Source organism: Cryptotermes secundus, unplaced genomic scaffold, assembly GCF_002891405.2.
Source record: "Cryptotermes secundus unplaced genomic scaffold, Csec_1.0 scaffold13, whole genome shotgun sequence".
Classification (NCBI taxonomy): Eukaryota; Metazoa; Arthropoda; class Insecta; order Blattodea; family Kalotermitidae; genus Cryptotermes; species Cryptotermes secundus.
The window spans coordinates 671,872-696,778 of NW_019734350.1; the positions used below are offsets into that span (position 1 = coordinate 671,872).

The following is a 24,907-nucleotide window of genomic DNA, read 5'->3' on the forward strand; positions in this document are numbered from 1 at the left end:
TTATCCTAAATATAATGACTCCGGTTCATATTTCCCCGCTCTATTCTTTTAAGATCGTTTTTAATATTATCCTAGAAACTATTCCTGGGTCTTCGAAGTAGTCTTTTCCTTTCAAGATTTCTCTAGAGAAAATCTGTGAGCTGTCTTTATAGGCTTCACATAGTTTATTAATCCGTCAACAAGCATGGGATTAATGTAACTGAATTAATAGTAAAGGCAAAGTTGTTCCTGTGCTAAATGAATTAAGCACTATGCCATGAAGACGTGTGAAGGAATGGAGGTATAGCTCCACTATTCTTGATCTCGGTATTAGATGAAGGTGAGTGGTCACCTTCACGCCCCTGCCTCTTTAACCCGGGGGAAGAATGTCCTCTTACCCATTGGATAGGAGGTGGGTGGTTTCCAGAGTCGCTCTGGACACCGTGAAGGGAAAAATCTTGCACTGCTAGGAATAGAACCCAGGCCGTCGCTATAACGACTGACCTATCCCGAATTCCAGTAATAAGAAAAACAATTATTATTATTAAAACAGACCTATGCGAGGCAACAAATCAATAGAAAATAAATTTATATAAAAGAGTGGAGATGTATGTAACACTGAAACAATTCTATTCATGAACGCCCTTTTAGAAACAGGAAAAATCTTCAATTTGAGTGGTGGAACACCTTGGTCCAGTCCGAGGAACGCCAGCGTTCCGCCGGGCCAAAGTTTGTGAACCGTTGCACTAGGGTATTAGAATGTTGGCTGTTGAGAATGCTATTTTACTGTTACTTCAGCCTTAATTAATTCCATTCTTCTTGCTGGTCCAAGATAATTTGAAGTTCATAACCACAGTTCAGAGACCGAAAACAAGTATCTCTAGTTCATAATCATCGTTTGTAATTTTAAAACAAGGACTTAAATTCACAAAAATAACTCCCGTATAGGAGAAATAGACTGATACAGTTTACCAGGCAGACTGGAGCAATGTGATGCCCCTAGCTTGTAATCATGTGGCATTCCTTTATAGTTTCCTATTAAGCACAAGCTATTGTGACTGAGGTGACCCTTGTTTTCCTCAGTAATAACTCCAAGTGATCACTTCATATAAATCAAGGCTCTTTTCTCGCTAATTCTCTCCGTGTTACGACATATAAGCTACCCGATCTCTCATGTCGTCTTCCCACACACGAGTAAAATCTTTCTGTAGTTCACCATTGATAAGTACTGGAAAAAAATAATACATAAAGAAACCACCATAGTCATCCCACGACCGAGAAAGGTGTTAGGTATCAAGTGCTCGAAGTTCACCAAATTCGAAGAATTCCCTTTCTTTATATGCCCATAACTTCCTTCACTAAAATCAATCTAAACGTTGACCTGATGTTCTTGTCCCGGTCTTTGAAGTTGCTGTTTCTCAAAGGGTTTTATCACCAAAATTCTCCACCCAATCCTTCACTTCCAACCTAGATACACGCTAACCTCGCCGGAGCGCCCTAGATGTCGCTGTCTTAATAATAAGATATTTCTAATATAATCACGAATATTCTCGTTATGTATTTATCCTAAAAAGTATCATCTTATGGGATATTAGGCTGTGTAGTCCGTTGAAAGTTAACTGACGTTTCGAAGGAACATATCGCCTCCTTCTTGAGGTCTTCGAATAGGCCGAGCATGAAACCATCGCTAAACAAGTGGCAAGCAGAGCTCTGTTTCCCACCTGCCCGTCATCTGTAACACATTTTTATCTCACAAAGTAAGAAACCATTTCTAATATCCATACCCAATAACAGGCAGAATTATTGTCTGGAGTCTGACAAAAGACGCGATGATAAGAATTTATGAACTGAAGGTTAAGTCCATACATAGGTGAAATTAATGTAGGGTCATCAATATGGGTTTCGACGTAGCAGATCAACTACTGATCAGATTTTTGCATTCGCCAGACACTGAAAGAAAAAAAAAAGAGGAAGTACAATGAGACAACAAATTAACTGACTTCAAGAAAGTTATGTTCAGTTATGAAGAAATTATTGTACATTATTCTGATAGAATTTGGGGTACCCACGAAACTAGTTAGGCTCATTAAAATGTGTGTAAATGAAACCTGTATTAAAGCCCTTATAGGCAAATATTTGTCTTATATGTTTCCTATCCAGAATGATCTAAAACAAGGAGATGCTTTTTTCACAACTGCTTTTCAACTTTTCTTTTGAATATGCCATTAGGAAGGTCCAGGAAATCCAGTTGGATAGAATTTAATTAGCAGCTGGTCTATGCTGATGATGTGAATCTTCTGGGTGATAATATAGATACCATAAAAAAAACAGAATCTTTAATTTCGCTAGTAATCACAGAGAAAACTAAGTATATGTTGCAGTCTCATTCCCAGAATTCAGGGCAAGATCATGACATAAAGTTAGCTAACAGATGTTTTGAAAATATGGCACAGTTCAAATATTTGGGAACGACAGTAACAAATCAAAATTTGATTCAGGAGGAAATTAACAGGAGATTGAATTCGGGTAATGCTTGCTACCATTGAGTCTATATCCTTTTGCCTTCGCGTTTGTTATCTGAACACATAAAGATTAGAACATACAGAAATAAATTTTGTCTGTGGTGCTGTATGGGCGTGAAACTAAGGGAGGAACTTAGACGGAGGGTGTTTAAGAACAGGGTGCTGAGGAGAATATTTGGACCGAAGAGAGATGAAGTTACAAGAGATTTGAGAAAACTGCATAATGAGGAGCTTTAGCTTGTATTCTTTGACAAACATAATTAGAATGATCAAGTCAAAGGAGGATTAGATGGCAGGGCATGTAGCACGAATAATGGGGAAGAGAAATACATATTGGATATTTTAGGAAAGCGAGAAGGAAAAATACCACTAGGAAGACGAAGATGTAGGTGGATGGATAATATTAAAATGGTTCTTAGAGAGATAGAATTGGTTGGTATGGACTGGTTTGAGCTGGCTCAGTATAGAGACCAGTGAAGGGTTCTTGCAAACACGGATATGAAACTTCGGGTTCCATAAAATGCTGGAAAATTCTTGAGTAGCTGCACAACTGGCGGCTTTTCAATAAGGGTTCATCTATATGAAGTTAGTTACGTCAATTTTTATCGTAATTTCATTCTGACTCTTCTTGGAACTAGTAATCGGACAAAGACTCTTTAATGGCCTTAATAGTGAATTACTTTAATGTGAGTCTGGAATGATTTACTGTATGGACTGGTAATACACGAAGCATTTCTTATTATTATTCTTACTGACGTAGGAGTGTGACAGTGGCAGGACAACTTCAACACCAAACGGATTGACATAGCGGTAATTCTGTAGTCACGGGTTCTAATCTCGGCTGGGTTAAAGCCTACCCTGAAGGAGTTTTAGTGGCTTTTCTGCATCGCTGCAGGTAAATACCTGGACAGTATGTCTGTCAGGCCACGACCACATCCATCACAACCTTTTCATTTTATCATTCCAGGCTACTGACAGCGCTGTAGAGCAGCCCACATAAGTTTCAGTAGTTGTTACAGTGGGAACTGATTGCACGTCTCGTCAGGTTACTGGCAGTTGTGGCGTTATGGTGCATTCAGCTGTGTCGAAATTCGCTGACACAGCTGCACTGCGTGGCCTTTGAGCCTCACATCAGAAGAGCAGCAGGACCCGACGAGTCTAGGCGAGGAACTAGAAACCCTAGCTGATGTTCAGCTTCATCTTCATAAATTCTTACAATCGAACACCAGGAAAATTACTTTAAAATAGGTCACCACAACGATCTCCTTCCTTTCTGGGTCTATAGCTCGAAACGAGTATGTCTTCTCTAATAAAAGCCATTAGGAACAAACGCGCCCACGCACACGCAAGTCTTAAGATTTTGAATCACGTACTGTTCAGACGTCCAGGCCTATGTCTAAGTTGTTCACCATTTATTTTTACTACAAGATTTTTCTCCAACTAAGAGAAGGCGAGAGAATTGGCGGGTAGAAATTCATCCCTTACCATTCTGTGTTCATTTAGGGGACGTATTAAGCCTTACTGTATAAAGAGTTCAGGCAGAATTCGCCCAAAAATTGTGTCGATATTTCATCTTCTCTTCTCTTCTCAGAGTATAATTAGAATGATTAAGTCAAGGAGGATGAAGTTTGCAGGGCATGTTGTACGAATGGGGGAGACGAGGAATGCATATATGATATTGGTCGTAAGAAAGCCAGAAGGAAAGAGACCACTGGGAAGACCAAGGCGTAGGTGAGCGGACAATATTAAAATAGATCTTACAGGGACAGGATGGGATGGTATGGATTGGATTGGTCTGGCTCAGGATAGGGTCCAGCGGAGGGCTCTTGTGAACGCGGTAATGAACCTTCGGATTCCATAATATGCTGGGAAATTCTTGTGTAGCTGCAGAATTGGCCGCTCCTCAAGAAGGGCTCAGCTCCATGAGTAAGTAATTTCATCTTGTACAGTACACGTAGGGGGGTACATGGTAGCGTAATTGGTTGAGGCACTATGCTACAAGCTACAAGGTCGCTAGTTTGAGTCACGATGAGATGGATTTTTTTAATTTACCTAATTCTTCCAGCCGCACCATGGCCCTGGGGTCGACTCAGCCTCTAACAGAAATGAGTACCAGGAAACTTCCTGGGGATAAAGGGCAGCCGGCCAGTTCGTAAGGCTGACAACGTTACCACAATCTGTGGCCGAGTATCTAGAAGACGTGGGAGCTTTAACAGTACACGTAGGGGCTATATAGCCTCGATACTGAGAGCGTCGTTAAGTAAGAAACAGACGTAACAGTACAGTGGGCGGGCCTTGCCTAAATGTCCCGTTTTCCCTTCTTTGGAATGGAATATGCATCACTACTTACAGGGATAAATGAAGGTAACTCCTAAGAGAACAGTGTCGTTCTTGCAGAGCTGATACTGAGCTGGCCAAGAAACGTCCTGCTTTCATGAAAACCGAAGTTCATTACTGAGCTGACGAGATCCCATCACTGGACTCCAATCCAGTTCAAGCACTCACAATTTATGTCTTTCATATTCATGTTAGAGTGACTATATGCTGGGTTTGGATTGGTGATCGAATTTATTGGACTCTTGGATACAGCGCTTGACTACACTTTACAATTCACTATGACATACACACACACACACACATACACATACACACTAGTGTTCGCAGTCAAGTTTTCACTAGCCGTTGCTTGGTAGTAAGTTCCAGCGGCGAACGTTCACTTTTTTTTTTAATTCCCTTAGTGGGGGGTGGAGTCTAACTGGGTCCACTCGGCATGGCGGCCATTGATTGGCCTACTGTAGCCTGCCCCTGGTGATTATGATGATGGTGAATTTTGTGGAATGAAGATTGGCAGGGGAAACCGAAATACTAGGAGAAAACCCGCCCAGCGCCACTTTGTCCACCACAAATCCCACTTGACCAGACCGGGGCTTGAGTACGTTCCACTTCCTCCAGTTTCTCGAACTATCCCCGTGCCTCAGCTACCAGCCTCTAACAGCAACAGCTCACATGCACTGAACCGCAGCAGTTCTCTACCTCACTCACTAACCAACTGACTTTACTTAACCAACTGTCCTGCTCATAGCATCTCGGCACGGACCGCACAGAAAACTTCATTAGTTAGTTCAGAGTCGACAGTTGAGGGCTAGTTGTGAGATAGTAAATAGCCGTTACGAGGTAACGACTGGTGAGAACATAGCAAGTGCCGTAGTGAGAAGTAGTGTGCGTCAGTTAGTGAGAGCATCAGCATTGCTTGTAGTTACTAGTTTTACGCTATCAATAAATCCAATAATAATGAATCCAAATTCCGTGTCTAGTCACTGACAAGCGACAGTATTGAGCCTCTAATAAGAGTCGAAGCATCAGGTAGAATTCTCTCTTCTTTTTCGTTACTGCCTCATTTTTTCTCCTCACTCTTCTTAGTATATTCTCATCTTCTCTTGTTTCTTTATCCCTATTCCTGTTCTATCTCCTCATGTTTGTCTCCTTCTCTTCTCTTCTCTTCTCTTCCTTCTCCCCTACATTAATTTGTTTCTGCAACGTCTTGCTCCACACAGTTGTGCGATCGCGGTCCGAGGGACTTCATAAAGAGTACAAACTTTGAGGCTCTTCATTACGTGATTATTTCAATTGTCCTGTTAGTTCCGCTTTCTTGACCAAATTCTTAAGAAGAAAATTAAGAAAAGTAGACAAATTTTAATGTTTTTATATACATTGTACTGCTCAGGAAGCCACAAGTCCCTAACAGTTCTGGCATTCCTGAGTGTTTGGTAGGCCATGAGGCCTACGACCCGTATTCATTACGAAACAAGAGGATGACGTATTACAGTAAAATGCAATGGGGCCTTCCCATTGGTTACTTGGTGAGAGGCGCGGTTCAGCCTCTACCGGCCCTATATTAACTTGTATTTGGGTTAATCCTGATGAAGTCAAGGACAGTGAAAAGATGGGACATGTAGCACGAAGAAATATACATGTGTACATGGTAGGATAATATTAAAATGGATCTTAAAGGCTCAGGCCATGATGATGTAAAAGGGATTCTCCTGATTCAGAATAGTTTAATGGCGGGGTTTTGTAAACACAGTGGGCCTAATCAGCATTCTGGTTCCATAAAAGACTGGGTATCTTTAGACTAGCTGGGTGACTATCAGCTTCTCAAGAATGACTCTGTTCTATGGAGTTTATTACAGTTATTGGTATTATAGAAAACCTAATTGTTATTCGACCTCCTGTGTTATTCTCATGAAAATAAAACGGACAGGATTCCGTAACTCTCTGGATTATAAATCCTTCTAGAAATACGTCCTTTTGAGAAAACAGCCTTCCGGACACAGTAAAATTACAAATCTGATACCGTACAGGACTCCTGTAGGTACAAAAATGGTGAGAACTGTGAAGCTAGCCTATCACTCCTTTGTCTCACATAGCGCGGCGGAAAAATTATGTGTTGTCAGTTGTTTGTGAACCGTACTTGTCCTTTGATGGTATTCACATAGTGATAAAACACTGTCACTGAGCATGACAGTTTAACTACAGTAATCACGGCAAACCTATGTCCGCTACATTTAAATTTTCTAGTATTTACAGAAATGAACCATATCTATCTGTCTGTCTATGGCTCTACAGCCCTTTGTTAGACATTGGCTGCTTTTTCATTTTCTTAATCCCATACACAGTCGGTAAGACTCCTTGGACGGGGGATCAGCCAGTCGCTAGGCCGCTAACTACAAACATACAAACACAAACAGAATAAACACACACAGACATCCATACCTCTAGTGAGATTCGAATCCACGATCCAAGCGTTAGAGAGAGCGAAGACAGTTCATGCCTTAGACCGCGCGTCCACTGCGATCGGCAATGACCCATAACCAGATCACCCGAAATCTGGAATCATTTTTACAAGAAGAGAAGAAAGTATCTTTGTTGTGTAAGCTTGAACTGCTATCCTATATATTCCTTCATTGATGCAAGCTTCCTTATATTTTCGCTTTGTGATTTCATGTGTGTGTTCCTCACATTTCCGGCTCTGACGTTTACTAAGAAAATAGTTGTCACAAAATGGTTATATTAAATTGATTACATGTATGGTTATTAGTAAAGGCATAAAAGGATACCAAGGGAAATCTCGTTCATAACAGCACCTAGCGGAAAAATAGAGCGGTAACGAGCCTAGCTGTGGAAATAACTGGTTCTACTGCCGGCTGCTTGTCGAATGTTCGGAGACCTCGTGTTTCTTTTCTGTCCCACACGTTGCACTAACTTTTGGCAATAACTGTCTTCTGCCATATCTTTTCGAATTCATCACTGACATTCAACCGACCGGACCTAAGTTAACTTCAGAAATTGATATAATATTGTAAAATAAATGGATGAATAAGTCGTTGCACTCAGAAACCGGTTGTCTGTCTGCCTGTCTGCCACAAAGCAGGAGCTGTAGAACCTGAAAGTTTCACAGAAATTGTAATGAGAATGTAACTGCTTGTAATGACGGTACAGTTTTCTTTTGTTTAAATCAGGCTCGATCAAGTCAGGTTAATATTAAATATAAGTGACTCCTGGTGTATGGTGTAAAGCACACATTGCCCTCATTTACGTCATAAAATCGCAAATTAATTAATATAAAACGCTGAAGGGATTTAATTAGCTTCGTGTTTTAAATAAATCAGAAAAATATTACAAGCTGAATTGTAGCACATTCTGCGCTTTCTCTAATCAATGTAAACACTTATATATGAACAAAACAAAGCACTATTATTCCTTACACGGCCACCATAGGATTAAGATTCTTTTTTTAACTGATGCAGTGTTCTTTAAACCTGTTGTTAGCAGCATTTTCTGTTTCTCCGGCCGACGAAATACCAGTGGGCTTCCCGAAGACAGGCGCTGTACGTGTCTCAAGTTGCTCAGTACAAATAATAGACCAGAAATATAATTATTATTAGCACGTCTAACCAGTTGCATTAACAAAATATACATGAATGACTTTATGTGGCATTAAAATCGAAGACGTATCATAGCCAGGCATGTATTCTGAATTGAATATAATTCACGGGGGAGTAAGAAAATACATAAGTTACGACACATATCAGTTACCTGAAGATATGGAATTTATAACAGGGTTCCACTTTATAATTTCTAAGAAATATAGCAAACAACCTCAAAATTCCGCGGACGCCGAATTCGGACGCGCAATAAAATATACTGGAAAGCAGAGAGGAAAAATAAGTTGGACTCCGTAGTTGTAATGTTCAACAAAAAACATTTATTTCTTTGAAGAATAAAACATGAAAGGAGTTGTTAATTTATAAATAGTAAAATGTAGCACCCACGTTGGCTTAATGCTGGTTGGGATTCTGGGACAGGCAGTGATCCATGAACTCCGTTATAAATATCGCCTTGTTAATATTAAACGAACAGCTTATGAAGAGGGGAACCGAACTGTACTGGCTCAAGAACCTTTGTGTTAATGAAAGGATTTCGGTCTGCTATGTAACTATCAGCTGCCCAAGGAGCTTCCGTGAGATTTTCTTTCTAAATTCCAGAAGAAGAAGCAGGCTTACTTCTTGTCTTCCTTTACCCTCTCTTCTTCTCAGTAAGAACTTCTTTCTTCTGAAATTGTAGAATTTAAAGACAACAGGTAGGACACCTTGGACATGTGATTAGCCCATCGCAAAGCCGCTATCTACACAGGACAACATAAGGGCAGAATAATGCCTTGAGTAGGATTCGAATACATGATTGCAGTGTTCTAGCGGTAGAAGACATTTCGTGCCTTAGACCGCCCAGACACCATGATCAGCGAACAGGCTTACTTACTTACTTACTTACTTTTTTAATTGCTAGTGGGATGGGACTACGTCCCTTGTACTGCGGCCACTTCTGGCCTACTGTACCAGCCCCAGATGACAGGTGAGGGTGATTGTGGAGCAATTGGTGGAATGAAGATTGGCATTGGGAAGCCAGCAACTAATCGCTTGAGCTATGGCGCGACCTACTTACTTACTTACTTCAAGTCCATATTAACGAAATAGCGTATCTACTGGCGGAAACATTTACAGCTACGTTCAATATTTTTTTTTAATTCGCTTAGTGGGGGCGGAGTCCACCTGGGTCCACTCGGCACGGCGGCCACTGATTGGCCTATTGTAGCCTGCCCCGGGTGATTATGATGATGGTGAATTTGGTGGAATGAAGATTGGCAGGGGAAACCGAAATACTCGGAGAAAACCTGCCCTAGCGCCACTTTGTCCACCATAAATCCCAATTGACCAGACCCGGGATCGAACCCGGGCCGCCGCGGTGGGAAGCCAGCGACTAACCGCTTGAGCTATGGCGCGGCCTTAGCGAACAGGTTTACTTACTTACTTATTTATTTACTTACTTACTTACTTACAGCGCATATTAACGAAACAGCGTATATACTGGCGGGTACATTTACAGCGTCGTTCAATAAAGATTACTATTAAATAAAGATGACTGTGTAATACAGCGACCGTACCCCCAATTTTGTATGTCATTTACGTCCATTCAACAAAATCCATTCATTATGCTGTCCTATTGCTGGTATGTAAACTAGCGGCCCTCTGTCGGCTGACTGCTGTCCCCCTATTGTTTGTTCCTCGCTTAAAAACAGCATTTCAACTTCTTTAATGTTTTTTTTTTTTTTTTCATATTTCGCTGTGATATACGATTGAGGTAAATGATGTAATGCACAAATATTGGTAATAATATAAAGTAAATAATTATATTAGTTACAAGATTATTGTGAACACGCGGTAGAGCAGTAGGTTGAGGCACTGTGCTACAAGCCGGAAGGTTGCCGGTTCGAGTCCCGATGATGTGGATTTTTTTTTTCGATTTACCTAGTCCTTCCAGCCACACTCTGGCCCTGGGGCCGACTCAGCCTCTAACAGAAATAAGTACCAGGAATCTTCCTGCGGGTAAATGGCGACCGGCGTGTAAGGCTGACAAACTTACAGCCATCTGTAAGCCGACTGTCTATAAAATGTGGAAGCCTCGACGTCTCACAACCCTGTGGGCCTTCACGTCCTGTTACAGTGATAGCTTCAGTTACAAGAATATTAACTACAGTCGTGATACTACCACGTATAGCTGTGCATTAATCCACTTTGTAACAATGCAGCTCTCAAAGAATTATTTTATTATTATCCTTAAGTTACTTAACGAGATATTTCTATACCAAAATTCTGTATGTGTATGTTGTTTCCCCATCCACTTACAAGTGTGACACGGCTCAGCACCTTTTGGGTTGTGCTAAATAGGTATGACTATGGAATTAAGCATCATTAACTACACGCTTTAAGTCCTTTCGTTACGTTTCTAAATATATTAAAATAATAGAACCTGATTATCAAAACAAAGCGACCAATCTAAATTTCGAAATGTTATCTTCTCGTTATATAGCGAACATATTTCCTTTCTAGTTTATTCCACCAGTTTCATCCAAATATTTTCATAAGAACTATGATTTAAACAGGCCCATTTTTTATTGCTTCAACTGACCGTTTCCGCCCCATTGACTTTAATTATTAGGTATTCTCCCTTCTAATATTTAAATTTCGTTACTAAATAATGTATTGCCATAGCTCTGTATACAGAATTCTCAGTTTTACCAATTAATGCAATCTTCTTCGGAGCATTATTATTATTATTATTATTATTAATTATTATTATTAAGATGTAACTAATGTGCCAAATGATGGGTCTATATGTCAACATTTCTATCATTTTAAATTATATCCAAAATAACATAATTATAACAAGATACTTACAATCATAATGAGCTGAAAATTCATGTATAAAATATTCCTTTGTCCTGACATTAACATACTAACGCTACTCATGATAACCTTATTCTGTTGCATTATCTACTGGGCTGAACATGCATCCACACGAAATTTACCGTCGTTGTCATCATCCTCAACTACGTGGTTTTACTGTTATTGAAATTTGGCAAATTCAAATCCTAATAATCAACAAACATGTACAATCTATTATTGACATATACACTTAGGCCCTACATTTACACCACCATATGGTTATTTTTTCTTTTTTACTACAGCCCCAATTTGGGCCTTGTCCTACCTCCATGAAACTCTCCATTTCACTTCAGTTTACTAGATCTGAGACATATGGTAGGACTCCTTGGGGAGTGATCAGCTCGTCGCAAGGCTTCTAACTGTACACAAACACAGAAAAACGCGCGCGCACACACACACACACAAATATTGAACGTCCATGCTCTGAGTTGGATTTGAACCCACGATCCCGGCTTCAGAGCGAGCCTTAGACCGCTGGGCTACCGTGACCGGCTCATCATATAGTAGTTTTCTCTTTTTATATTACCAGAAAAAGAAATATGTAGCTCAAGACACATATCAGAGGGTAGAGAAGAGAATTTTACATGTATCTACGAAGACAAAAGAGATTCGATCTAAAAGTCTTTGCACCGATTTTGTATAAATTCCATGACTTTCAAGATATCTTGAATATGTTGTCTACTAAGAGCAGCGAAAGTAATTCCTATTCTCTTCTAAACAGTGAGAATCAAATATTTGTGACGTTGCAAGAATATGGATACAAATATAGTAACAGACGAATGTCTTGTTAACAGGAAACTGCATGAAATGCGTTAAATGCAGTCTGCACTGAACAATTTATTTAATGTTAATTTCAAAGATTTTTTAATCTGATTACTTTGTATGAGTGTAAGAAATAACTTCTGTACATTAATCATATTCATCTTAATTACAGGCTAATGAATGAATTCCTTCTGCAATAGACAATATCGAATAAATGAACTGTCAGGTTTATTCTCGGTAACATGAAATAACAGATGGTTTCAAGGGAATAAGTGTTAATTATTCCAGTTTTTAAACTCATCCATGCTACGAACGAGATATCTCGATCAAGAACCACGTTCATCTTTCCTCACAGTAACAATGTACTTGATGATTGCTAGCGTGAGTAAAAAGTAATCAAACTTCTCATCGTGTATGATTTGAGGTTTTCACGGCGGTGACTATGAAGAAAGCAGTGTTCTGGGACATGGCGCTGTGTAGATATTGTGTTAACCGACGTTTCGGAGGAACGTATTGCTTCCATGTTCAGGGTAGAAGACGAGAATAAATCCGCGAGCGAACCAGGGTGAGCAGGTGCAACAGACTGAGGACCTGCTCACGCTGGTTCGCTCGCGGATTTATTCTTGTCTTCTACTCTGAATATTGAAGCAGTACGTTCCTCCGAAACGTCGGTTAGCACAATATCTACACGGCGTCACTTCCCAAAAAGACTGCTTTCTTCAATCTTGACATCGTTTGTTGCTAAAAGTGTTTAAGGGTTTAATATTTGGCACGGAAATATAAGCGTATAATATACTCTATGGATGAGAATCTTTACTGAGAAGCTGACGATCGCGCAGCTGGTCAACAAATTCTCCATACTTTGTGAAATCCGAAGGCTCGTTAACGTGCTACAAGAACCGACCACCGAACCTGTACTGAGTTAGTCCAGCACACAATCCCATTTCATATTTGTTAAGGCATATTTTAATATTATCCTCCTATTTATGCGTAACGCCGGTCACGGTAGCCGAGCGGTCTAAGGCACGCACTGTCCTCGCTCGCTCAGAAGCCGGGATCGTGTGTTCGAATCCCACAGAAAGCATGGATTTTTGGGATGTGTATATGTTTATTCTACTTTCAGTATAGTTCGCTTGCGGACTAAAACCATGGAGTTATTTTGTTTATATATTTATTCTATGTTTGTGTTGTCCTGTGTTTAGGCAGAGGCCTTGCGACGATCTGCTCTCTCGTCCAAGGAGTCTTACCGTTTGTAAAATGATCATGAAACTGGAAATCAGAGGTCAGGGCCCAAGGGGGCTGTAGACCCAATGTAAAAAAATTATGCGTAATTTCTCTTCGGATTATGCTACAACAATTCTGCTTTAATTTCTCATTTCCACAATTCTTTCTACATGTACTTCGAAATGGAAGTATATTACAAGCAAAGAAAAATGCATCATTTTAAATGAAGGCAGATTAAATTTAGTAATCCGTTTTTACCTAACGTATTATTTGTATTTGTAACCGAAATCGATTGCAGCACTGATTGTTATAAGCATGTAACTTACAGTTTACAAACATGATCGGAGAGTTTGTTTGTTCACCGTATATTTTAATTCCTTGTCATTGGAATCCTGCGTAGCCACTGACACCTTGCATACTTCAGCAGCTCACGTCACTGGTTCAGCGAACATTTCACAACGAACATCAACACATTTCGGCTGATCATCAACATTGTCGATCACCTTGATCTGAAGTGAATTCCTCTAATAAATACGATAAACGGAAATGCGAGGCAATGATGTTTCAGTTGAAACACGCGTCCTGGTGACAGAACAGAAAACAATAACTGACGTAATTCTTCTCTGGCTGCTAAGATTAAGTAATATTACATCATGAACAAGAAATCGAGAAATTCCTCAAGTTCTGATGTGTGCCTTTTAGAACATCACTGATGTTTTAGCTGGAGTAAAAATGAGAAAAATTATCAGTTGTGCGTTCAAATGAAGACTGATTAGATGACACAAACACAAACATACATATAGGCTAGCTTCCATATGAAATATAATAAAAAGGTAAAACTATCCCTGTAACAGGCCGTGAAGGCCTATAGCGTTGTGAAACGTCGAGGTTCCAATATTTTCTCTAGACAATAGGTTTCCAGATGGCGGTAAGGTTGTCAGCCTTACGCGCCGGCCGCCCTTTACCCCCCAGGAAGATTCCTGGTACTCATTTCTGTTAGAGGCTGAGTCGAACTCAGGGCCATAGTATGGCTGGAAGTATTAGGTAAATTGAAAAAATCCACCTCATCGGGACTGGGACCCGAAACCTTCCGACTTGTAGCATAGTGCCTCACCAACTATGCTACCGCGTGTCCGCTATCAAATATATATATATATATATATATGTCTCTCACACACACAAACACACACATAACTTAAAATGTAGAACTAGCCTTGTCTACTTGCCTAAGGCGAGTTTTTCATACACTGGAGAGGGGGAATTCAAACCTAATCAACTCTCTACTATCAGAAACCGAAGACTTAAAACTGATAATGCCGAACCCTGCTACCGGACACAATCCTATGCCAGTTCTACACATATAGCATCCTCACTAGATTTACGTATTTTCCTGATATCGATCTCAGTGTTATCCTCCCTTATTAATTTCGTTCATCAATGTAACAGGTCCCCAAAATATTTCCTGTCAAAAATTCTGTAGGTATATGTATTATTTGTCACCCACAAAATTATTATCTAGATACTATGGACAGTGTTTTTGTAATCTGCTGTTACATTACAACGGAGAGGAGTGCGTCATATTAGAGGAAGTTCTTACAGTTTCCTTCAGCTACCTTCACCACTCGGAAGAGTGTGAGACGGTATAGCAAATGAGAGAACTGTAATAGACCTACATTATAAAATTCGCTTTTTGGTAATTAATTTTAAAATAATTATAAATTAAAATCAGTCTTTAACTTATTCTATTTAAGCTGTAGATAAAAGCGATGTTTAACCAAACTATTAGTTAATGTTTCAACTGTAGCAGGCAGGTTTTGCAGATTAGAAAGTTACGAACTCGTAAGATCGGATTGACAATGACATTTCGAATATTGTTATCTTAAATGAACATTCCGTAAGGGAAACTGACAAGGTTTGTGGGACGAAGAAATTATTTAAGAAGAAACCAAAACACAGAAATACACATTTTAATATAAATATTCGTCTACAATATCGTTATTTTATCAGGTAAGAAAGTAGCCCAGCTCTCAATGACAAGGAAGAAATTCCAGAAAGTCTTCGCACTCAGGCTTGTTCACGCGCATTTTGCGAGAATCGAACCCAAATTCTTGATCTGGAGGCGAAGTTCTCTGATCCCCGATCTCATAAGCAACCGTTTTATTTTCTGAAATTACTTTTCCTTTTACAAAGGATAACTAAACTTGTTTAGCACCCGTCGATAAACGAATACAATATACGGTCACCTGATGGCCTTGTATGACTACGGCTCTTGAAATATTATAAAGGCATTTATGTGACGGCTTGCAAGCGATTTAAATGACAGCATTGTTACTTATTTTCTAACTTCGAACACTTGCACTTTCATTTCTAAGTCTTAATGCGTTTGTAAAATCTAGTCACGAACTGCCAAATATAAAGTCAACGAGAATGAAATGGGCAGGACATGTAGCACGCATGGGGGAGAAAGTAATGTATGTAAGATTTTTGTGGGAAAGCCAAATTGAAAGAGACCATTAAGTAGACATAGACGTATGTGGGAAGATGATATTAAAATGGATCTTAGAGAAATAGGATGGGATGATATAGACTGGATTCATCTGGCTCAGGATAGGGACCAGTGGCGGGGTCATGTGAACACGGTAATGAACCTTCGGGTTTCATAAAATGGGTTGGGAAAGCCTTGAGTAGCTGAGCAACTAGTGGCTTCTCAAGAACTCAAGAGTTCATTCTGGAAACTCTCGAAGAATGGCATATCTGTGTGACATAAAAGCAGTTCCACAGTGCATAACCAGAAACAGATACGAGACGATGTAGACATATCCAGTTCCCCNCCCCCCCACCCAACATGCATTTAATTTAAAGCTTCACTGAATAGTAATTCCTCAGAATGGATTTACTTGTTCTTAACCGTTTGTACGCAAAGATTTTGCAGCCCAAATAGTTAGGAGCCTCAAGTCACTGTGTCCTTTTGAAATTATTTTACGTAATGTGTAAAAGATCCTAGAAAGAACAGAGTATCCCATTTCGTGTAGCGTAGATACGCTACGAAACACGAGAGATCAAGTATATATTGAGAGAAACGGGCGGATTCAAATGTCTTGAAATAGCTGAGAGAGATAATAAACATTCCAGTGTTTTTCCGTGTAAACACTATGATTAGAAAAAAACCTTGTATTGAAGGAACCGACAATATCAGCAGAATCTGTTATGTATAATACAACTCAACGCCTCTTAACTGATTTTTCGTAACATCCTTTCCCGAAATAAAATGCTAGACACGTTGCAGTACTTAGTTAGGCATCACGCCATGAAAGTGTATGGGGAGTGGAGGTAATAGCTCCACTCATTTTTAACTTCGGCACGAGATGGTGAACGGTCAGCTTTACTCACCGGCCGCTTTATCGCCCCATACCCATTGGATAGGATGCAGTGTGGATCACAGAGCCGACTCAGTTGAGGAGAGAAAGATCTCTTACCCGTATCTGAAATCGAACCCCGATTCCTCAGTCGATCAGCCCGTAACCTGTTTTCTATTCCTACAAATACGGAATGTAAAATAACATTGTCTCATTATGTTCCAAAATACTGTTATTATAGAACCATTACAACAAGTGTAATTAAGTTGAAGAGAATCCTGCACGCAGGAACAGGACCTGTGAGCCCCCCCTCCCCCCTGCACTCAACACTGTGACAATGATCCCAACACATGCGTCTGCCCAAAATTCTCTTTTCATACTAATTGTGGGAAAGTATTCTGTGAAAGCAGGCACTGTTGTATTCATGGTTATGGAAGTCAAGATTATTGCAGTCGTTAGTAAAGTAACGGAGACAGCGGATTGTAACTCACGTTAGGCTGTGGTGTGCCGCGGGTGGTATTTCGGGCGTTGTAGGCGCTTGACACACTGACGGAATGCCGCCGCCGCTGCCTCCTCCTCTCGTGTCGTAAGTGCAGTCCTGCCGCCACCTCCGCTTTGGTCACCGATGCAACAGCTCGCATCGAGTGTATATTGTTGTAATTTGGGAGCGCGCGCGGGGCGACGGAGATTCCTCGGCCGATGGGGCTGCATCTGCCGCGAACGCTTAGTGAGCTGCGTCGGGGAGGGAAGTTGCTTTTGCCGGCTGGTAGCTTGCTCACCGCCCGCCAAAGCCGGCAGTTGGCGGAGGGACCATACCGTGCACACATACACGCATGAGGTGGTCAACACTTCGCCCCCTGTTCCCTCCCCCGCGTATATGCGCCTGCCCGTCGAGAACAGGGCAGAGAGGAGGGCCGAGGCACTGCTGTGTGTCGGAAAGAGAGAGTGAAGTGAAAAAAGGGGTAAAAAGACATACAAGACTGGGCGCAGGTTTTGGAGATTGAAGGAAAGAGAAAAACTATGCGCGTAACATACAATGCTGAGGTGGCCCTGCGCTATCGTTCGATTTTCTTCCTACTGCCCGTTTTGTGTTCCCCTCCCTCTTACCTCTTTGATCTCTTCCCCACCCCTTACTTTCCCTCCTTTCCCCGTTGACGCCAGCCTGTCCTTTTGGTAGGTTATTGGTTGGGTCCCGCGTGCGGCAAAGGCTTTGGGGTCTACGATTGTGGTAGTAAGCTTCCTTTCTCAGCCGCAAGGTGGCAGCTCTGTACAGCAAGCCTCTTGGAAAAGGCGGAGCAGTAGCAGCAGTGCTCGCTGCAAGGAGAGAGAGGAGTTTGCTGTTGCTGCTGAAGGATTTGTCCCTTGAATATATTGGGGGGGCTCTCTGTCTTCTTCTTCTGTGTGCCTGCCTCTCTCGTGCACCCCTTCCCCGCTGAGCCCCCACTCGGTCAGGCTGTGCGCGCCGTAGCTCGGAGACTACATGTCAGTCAGTCTGAGGGAGGGATTTGTGCTGAGCGGTTGCGGAGGACAATACACACGCTAGCACACGTGGGCGAGGATATATTTTTGACGTCACGTGTGTACAAGTGCAGAATGGAATACTCGTCGTGTTTGAATTAAGAGGCCCTTATATTACAGGGTCCTCTATCAATCAAAAGTCGTTACACCCAAGAACTGTAGCTACTTGCAGCTTTCTGTTTTCACCTCCCGAAATATAAGGACAAAGTGTTTTGTATCATTGTGGGCAAGTGGAAGGACTCCCTGGAAGTAAACCTGTGAAAGAAAGTGAAATGTCGCCCTCATGATAATGGCATCGGTGACTGTTGTTGCTGGGGCGATTTTTGGTGATATCTCTCCGTCTTCATCATCGTCTGTAGGAAGATACGTCGACGACGAAGACGGTGGTGGCTGTCGGGAGGTACGTAGCCCAGGACCACGTCCCCCTATCAGTAAATATCAAGTGCCGTGTGTCGTGGTGTTTGTGAATTCAAGGGACTCGTTTTTCTTTATTTAGTTCCGAAACACGATTGTTGTTATTTGCCAGGCCGGACATTGTCTGCAACAGCGTGATGAAGTGAACGTCGGTATTCCTGCATGAAGAGTTTCCAGCTCGAAGTATTATAGTGGGAAAATGGTTTGTTATTAAGTTCCGTTGTCAGTGTTGATGTGACTAGAAGCATTCGGTGGCTGCGAAGTACCAAAGTGTCTAGATAACAACACGAACATTATACACAGTGGATAATAGGATATCAACTGCAGGTATCTCGTCAGCAGTTGGTGTAGGATTCATCCTATTAGAACAGCTGATGGTGCACATTCAGGATTTGTAGTCGGAACAGATGTTACACGATACACAACAGTTGAGATATGCTCTGTAGGAGCGTATGACAAACCGTTCCCGTCACGTCACTCTGATTATTTAAGTGTTTTCGAGAAGTTATTTCCTGGTATGTGTTATGTTGTACAAGTATGCAGCGATTTTAGCTAACGAAGTGTTGTTTAGTGGGATGTGTCCCGAACGGAGTGGCGAGTATGACGGTGCACGTTTGAAATGGTTTAGGTACTGAGAATAGTAATGTTAGTTTGTAATATCAAAACACAACAAAATTTAAATTTCGATCCAATTAACGGCGCTGTTATTTTCCCGATAATGAGATGTATGGGACTTAACGAAGAATTGGCGTGTTGTACGCAGTGTCTTGTAAGTGTAATCAGACACTCTGAGAGGGGTTGGTTGTTTGATATTTTCCGACGGTTTTCCAGGAATCATTAAGTATAGTCGTCCTGTTGGAGCTGCGGTGTCGCTTCGTGTGTGCGTGTGTCAAGTTTATAAATAGCGACTTTTGTTGTCTGGTTTCTTACTCTAAATGGGGGATGAAATCCTTATTAAGAACCAACTCTTAAGCGTTGTCACACATGTACGTGTACTGGGGTAGTTACGAAAGGGGTGAGAAATTGAAGCAAGTCTAAATAGAGGGAATGACAGAGGAAATCAACCGACGTATTTTTTTTTTCACGAGAAATATTCAAAAATAACAAGAAAGATAAAGAATGTGTAATAATTTTCGTAAACTTTCATGTAAAAAATTCATTTACTGTTCCCGCAATTACGTACTATTCCTTGCGTTAACTTTGTTCTGAATAAGAATGTATCTACGTCTGATTTTAGCGCATAAAAGAACTGCATGGGTATTGAAAGTTAACGCGAACACGGAGGAGGAAGAAAGACGAAGAAAATCAAAGTAAAATTATAGAACCGAACTGACGAAGGGGCATCAAGTTCCTGGCGTTTGCGTGTCGGGAACTCGTTTCGATAGCATTCAGCGTTTCGAACCCGAACTATGCACGCAATTCATAATACAAAACGAAAAAGGAGGAACAGTAAAAAAAATGTTATAAGAAAAATAACGCATGAAGTTTTAGCCGGATAGTGCCAAGCATTCTCATGTGTGTATGTTTCATTTAGTGATGGGCTCTGGGAATAAAACCGCTGATAATCTCAACATCCACCCACAAAGGACTGTCACATTACAAACTTTCTGACATTTCACAAGAAAACCTAACTCCGCTTGGGATAGTTAGTGGACTCATGTTAGAGAACTTGACATAATCCATCACCAACAGATGAGAGAGGAACCCAAAATGATGCAAGACATGTTTATATACAGCAAAAGAGGGTTGTGGTCTGTCACCGAAACTGGAAGAACAGCGAAAATTATTTCTCGCAGATTCACCATTGAATAACAATTGTCAGACTTCCAAATGTTACAGCGAAAACGAGGTAGCATGAATGACTAATAAATACGAAAATCAATAATTTTAAAATAATTGTTTGTTTTTTTTGCGATAGTTTAAAACGTGGATTAATCATTTTGCAAAACATCTTTTTCCCTCTGTACTGAACTAGATGCAATTATTACGCCCTGCCTTCTATAACCTGACATATCAATATTGAGTTTCGTAAGTGGTTAGAGATAGGCCAGCTGCTGTAGTTTTCTATGTGTGATTTATGTCGTGTGAATGAACCTCAATGTTCGCCATTCCAGATGATGCGGCTGTGGCGATTGGATTTATAGAAGTGTCAAAAGACAGTTTCTTCCGGTGGTCATATCGTCTTCCTCTTGGAGGACCGGAGGAGGTGTCGAACATGGACATCCAAGCAATGCAATCCATGGACTGGCTTTTTAAGAAGGAAAGGATCTACCTGCTGGCGCAATTCTGGCAGCAGGTAAGCCCAGCGGTTGTGTTACATTGTAACTTAAAGAGTTCCACACACCGATAAGTGCCGACAATCACGGCGTATGTACGGCAATTCTTAGGTCAGAGCTGTGTCTTGTGTACAATCAAACAGTACGTTAATAGACCGGGATCGTGTAACTGTATTCCAGGCCGTCGTTATGCTGGAACTGTTCGGACGACGTTGCTAAGAAGTGAAGATTGAAATTTCTGAACGATTCACATTAATCAGACGAAACGAATAATGCGCAGTGAAGCTGAACATAAGTGTTCTTTATTTGTGCTAATTACACTACAGAAGTAAATTATAATACAAACGAGTAACGGCCATAAAAATACCGGAATTTGAGATAGAAGAAACAAACTCCGTGGCTTGAATCCGCAAGCGAACTATACCGACCGGGCGACCGCTGCTTGTAACGGCCATAAAAATACCGGAATTTGAGATAGAAGAAACAAACTCCGTGGCTTGAATCGGCAAGCAAACTATACCGACCGAGCGACCGCCGTGTGCCTGTGAAGTTACTGCCAATGTAATTATCTTTTTACTGCGTTTAGTTGCTATCCAATTTGCATTACTTGTCGCTGAGGACAGAAAGTCAATGTCTGCTTGTGGACGTGTTTTCAAGACAACTTTCATCCCCCAGTGTGTAGGGTTGACATTGCCGTGTCTTCGCTTTGGGGTCGCGTGTACTTCTTAGAGGGCCATGTTTCGTATTGTTGTGCGTTGCGCCAAAATCATTTCGTTCTGTAGAGCGAACATTCGTAGCGACTTGTGGATTAGAGATCTTTGTAACACTGTTAAAGTTAATCGTTACGGATTTCTTTCAGTTCACGTTGCCTTTCTGCCAGAAATCGTAAACCCATTGTTAGGATAAGAGGCACTCAGTGACGAACTAATGTTTTATTGGGTCTGTAGTGTTTGCTGTGTTACGGGGATATAAAACGAATAACAGTAGTAGAGCCCGGATTCTCGGAAGTCACTTTTGTGTGTTTTAATATTTCTTCAGTAGAATGGAAGAGACTATTCAGTTGCTGCAGACTTTTAACTGTGCCCGTTGCTGGGAGGTGTAAGCTTGTTACAAGTGGCTAGGGTCTCTCTGTGAATTCTTCAGCCTTTCAGGATAATAAAACTGAAATGTCCTGTTTGGTAGTGGATTGGAGAGAGTCGTTTTATTGCATGCAGATTTCCATCAGTGATTAGCTGTTTTTAACTGATGACTCATGAAACGCTAGTAATTTCCGTTATTGATTGGTGCTGATGCTCAATACAATCCTCGCACAAAGAACTTGTGTGTTTCTCCCCTCTCGTCTGTCGCGTTGCAAACGGCTCAGTTCTAACAGGAGCTGTTCTTAGAAGCCAAGCAGTTGCTCAACACTAGTCACGGCTTTCATAACACTTTATTGTAGTAGTTAGATATTACATATTTAATTCTGTTAGCCTCTCGCTTTCACTGCGTTTAATTCGTAAAATGTTCCACTGTGGTAAACTTTTCACATACGCACTGGAGTGCCGAGGATTATCGGATATATCAAGTCGTGCTGATCTAGAATTAGTTACACGTATGCATAGGCCTATTTAGATATTTCGTTTCTCACGCAGTCTCCGTCTGTAAAAGACTTATTGTAGATATTAAAATGGAGCGCTGAAATAAAGAACAGTTTTCGACGCAGTAATAGTAATAGACGCATAAGTTCACAGCCCTGTGGTAAAATTAATAGAAGAATACGTTTCATAAATGGGGGCACGCGATAGCGTAGTTGGTTGAGGCACCGTGCTACAAGCTTGAAGATCGCGGGTTCGATTCCCGATGAAGTCATTGGAGTTTTCAATTGACCAAATCCTTCCAGCCGCACTATGGCCCTGGGATCGACTCAGCCTCTAACAGAAATGAGTACCAGGAATCTTCTGGGGCGGGGGGGGGGAGGTCGGCCGATACGTAAGGATGACAACCTCACCGCCATCTATGAGTCTATCGTCTAAAAAATATGGGAGCCTCGATGTCTCACAACCTTATGGGCCTCCACGGCCTATTATAGGGATAGCTTTACCTTTTTTTTCTACCTTTATACATTTTAGAAATGCTTGTTAATGTTCGGTTCGCGTTCCAAAATCGGTGTAACAGTCAGTGTATAGGGTACAAACAGCAACTTCAACAGTTGGTTATTGCTGGTGTGAAACGCGGTCTCTTGCTTTCAACAGAAGAGCGTACATCACGAGTGATTGAAAACAAAGTGCTTACTAAAGTATTCGAGCCTACGAATGATGAAGTGAACAGTTTAAGGTAGGCCTGCGACGACATAACGAGGAACTTACACATGTCACCTTGTGGAATCTGGCGCAAGTCATGTGACTAAGATGTCGAGAAATATATTCATTGTTTTGATAGAAAAATATCTTGGCAAATATTCAGTTGATACGGCCGAGAAAGAAGTGGAAAGATAACATTAAGGGGACCTTAGGGAGGGTTATGAAGACAGGAGGTGGATGGAACCGGCTCAGGATCCTAACGGCGGGCTTTGGTATTAGCGGTGCCGAATTACCAATACTACCAGAGAGTTATTTACCTACATTAGTGTTTTCCATCTTGCTGGTTGTGATAGTGAACTAACAGAAGAAATAGTTTTCGTTGCAACACAGTCGTGATTTATAGCCAAACATTTTATGCTTCTCTGTGGTGCAATAAATTCAGTAGTATGAATAACAAATAAATTATTTTTTGAACTATAACTCACTTGTTATTGTATTGACAGCACGGACATAAGGATGTTTAATGTTTTCTGCTTTCAGTAGCAAGAAAATCGCATAACAGTGTAGACGTTTCTTATAGGATTAGAATTCCAAGTATTTACAATATCGTCACTCTTGCATAAGTGAAACTGAGCTAAAATTTTAACATCGGTAGAAGAGTGAATGTCCGATCACTTTGGCCGCGCTGCCCAAGGCACAAATTGTCTACATCCGCTCAAACACTGGGACCGTGTGTTCGAATCCCACTCGAAGCATGGATGTTAGCGTTTTGTTATGTGTTTGTGTTGGCCTTTGTAGGTAGTGGACTTGCGACGGGCTTATCCCCCGCCAAAGGAACTAAAGAAACTATAAAGCAGAAGCCACGGTTCATCGTTGACTGTAGAGAAGAGTAGACGAGTAATTGGCATTTTCGTAACCAAAGTTCTTAGCATCGGGTGTGTTGAAAACATTATTACCGTTTGAAGACGTGGGGTTTACTATCGGCGGTGTTGCCATCGGTTGGCTAGGCCCTGTGTTGAAAACCTAAAAGTCGTCCTGGTATTTTTCTTCCATTTTGTGGCGAGAAGTAACAGTTTCTGATAGTTGTCTGTTGCTTGAAACTGACAGAAACAGAATATTCTGCCCTTATCCTCTCTGCTTTTTGATATTAAGAGAAGTGATTAGAGTAATGCTACCGCGTTTTGCGTAAGGTTCATTTCTTTATTTTTTTCCTTTAGTTACCGTGAATTTGACCCTCTGGCGTTCTTCCTACACGGAATTAATTTCTGTATCTGTGAATCTTTTACATGTTTGTTATAACCCAATGGATGGAGGATCGGCAATTGCAAGGCTTCTGTAGATGCGGAACACAAAGACAATCAAATATATATACTATATGTATGACGTAGGAGGTATTCGAATTCGTGACCCCAGTATTCAGACAATCTGAGACCGAATACAAATGAATTTATGTCCATACGTGTTATGTCTTTGCTTATGAATACCATATAACATTATTTAAAATCGAGATGTTGTTTGAAGTGGCTTTTTATCCCGTCACAGTAGGAGAAGAAGCACAGTCAGAACAGAACCCGGGCCACGTCAAGCTCGTAACAGAACATAACATGTCGAGGGCAGCCTCTACACAAACGCCAATTCGTTGTTTTACTGCTTAGAATACAAACAGAGGACAGGAGTATCAGTTGGACTTACTGGAATTGTAAACGAAGCTGAATTCTTTAAGTTGCCGGAAAG

General features: G+C 41.1%; 1 protein-coding gene and 1 long non-coding RNA gene across 8 annotated transcripts in view; one reads left to right on the top strand and one right to left on the bottom strand.

The window, feature by feature from the left end:
• LOC111868747 overlaps positions 1 to 17,639 on the bottom strand; it is a 295,313-nt gene extending 277,674 nt beyond the window's left edge. The window contains exon 1 of one of the 3 annotated variants that reach the window (XR_004513474.1): positions 17,178 to 17,639. This is a non-coding gene — a long non-coding RNA (uncharacterized LOC111868747). The remainder of the gene's footprint in view (positions 1 to 17,177) is intronic. The other 2 variants (XR_002843552.2, XR_002843553.2) reach the window with 2 other exon arrangements.
• A 524-nt stretch (positions 17,640 to 18,163) lies between these two features.
• LOC111868734 (homeobox protein cut) overlaps positions 18,164 to 24,907 on the top strand; it is a 394,707-nt gene continuing 387,963 nt past the window's right edge. For 4 of the 5 annotated variants that reach the window (XM_023859663.2, XM_023859664.2, XM_033753154.1 and 1 more), the window contains exons 1-2: positions 18,164 to 18,604; positions 20,733 to 20,914. In XM_023859663.2, the coding sequence (XP_023715431.1) occupies positions 20,834 to 20,914 (81 nt within the window). In that variant the 5' untranslated portion in view covers positions 18,164 to 18,604; positions 20,733 to 20,833. Of the gene's footprint in view, positions 18,605 to 20,732; positions 20,915 to 24,907 lie in introns of those variants that run through there. The other variant, XM_023859665.2, reaches the window with a different exon arrangement.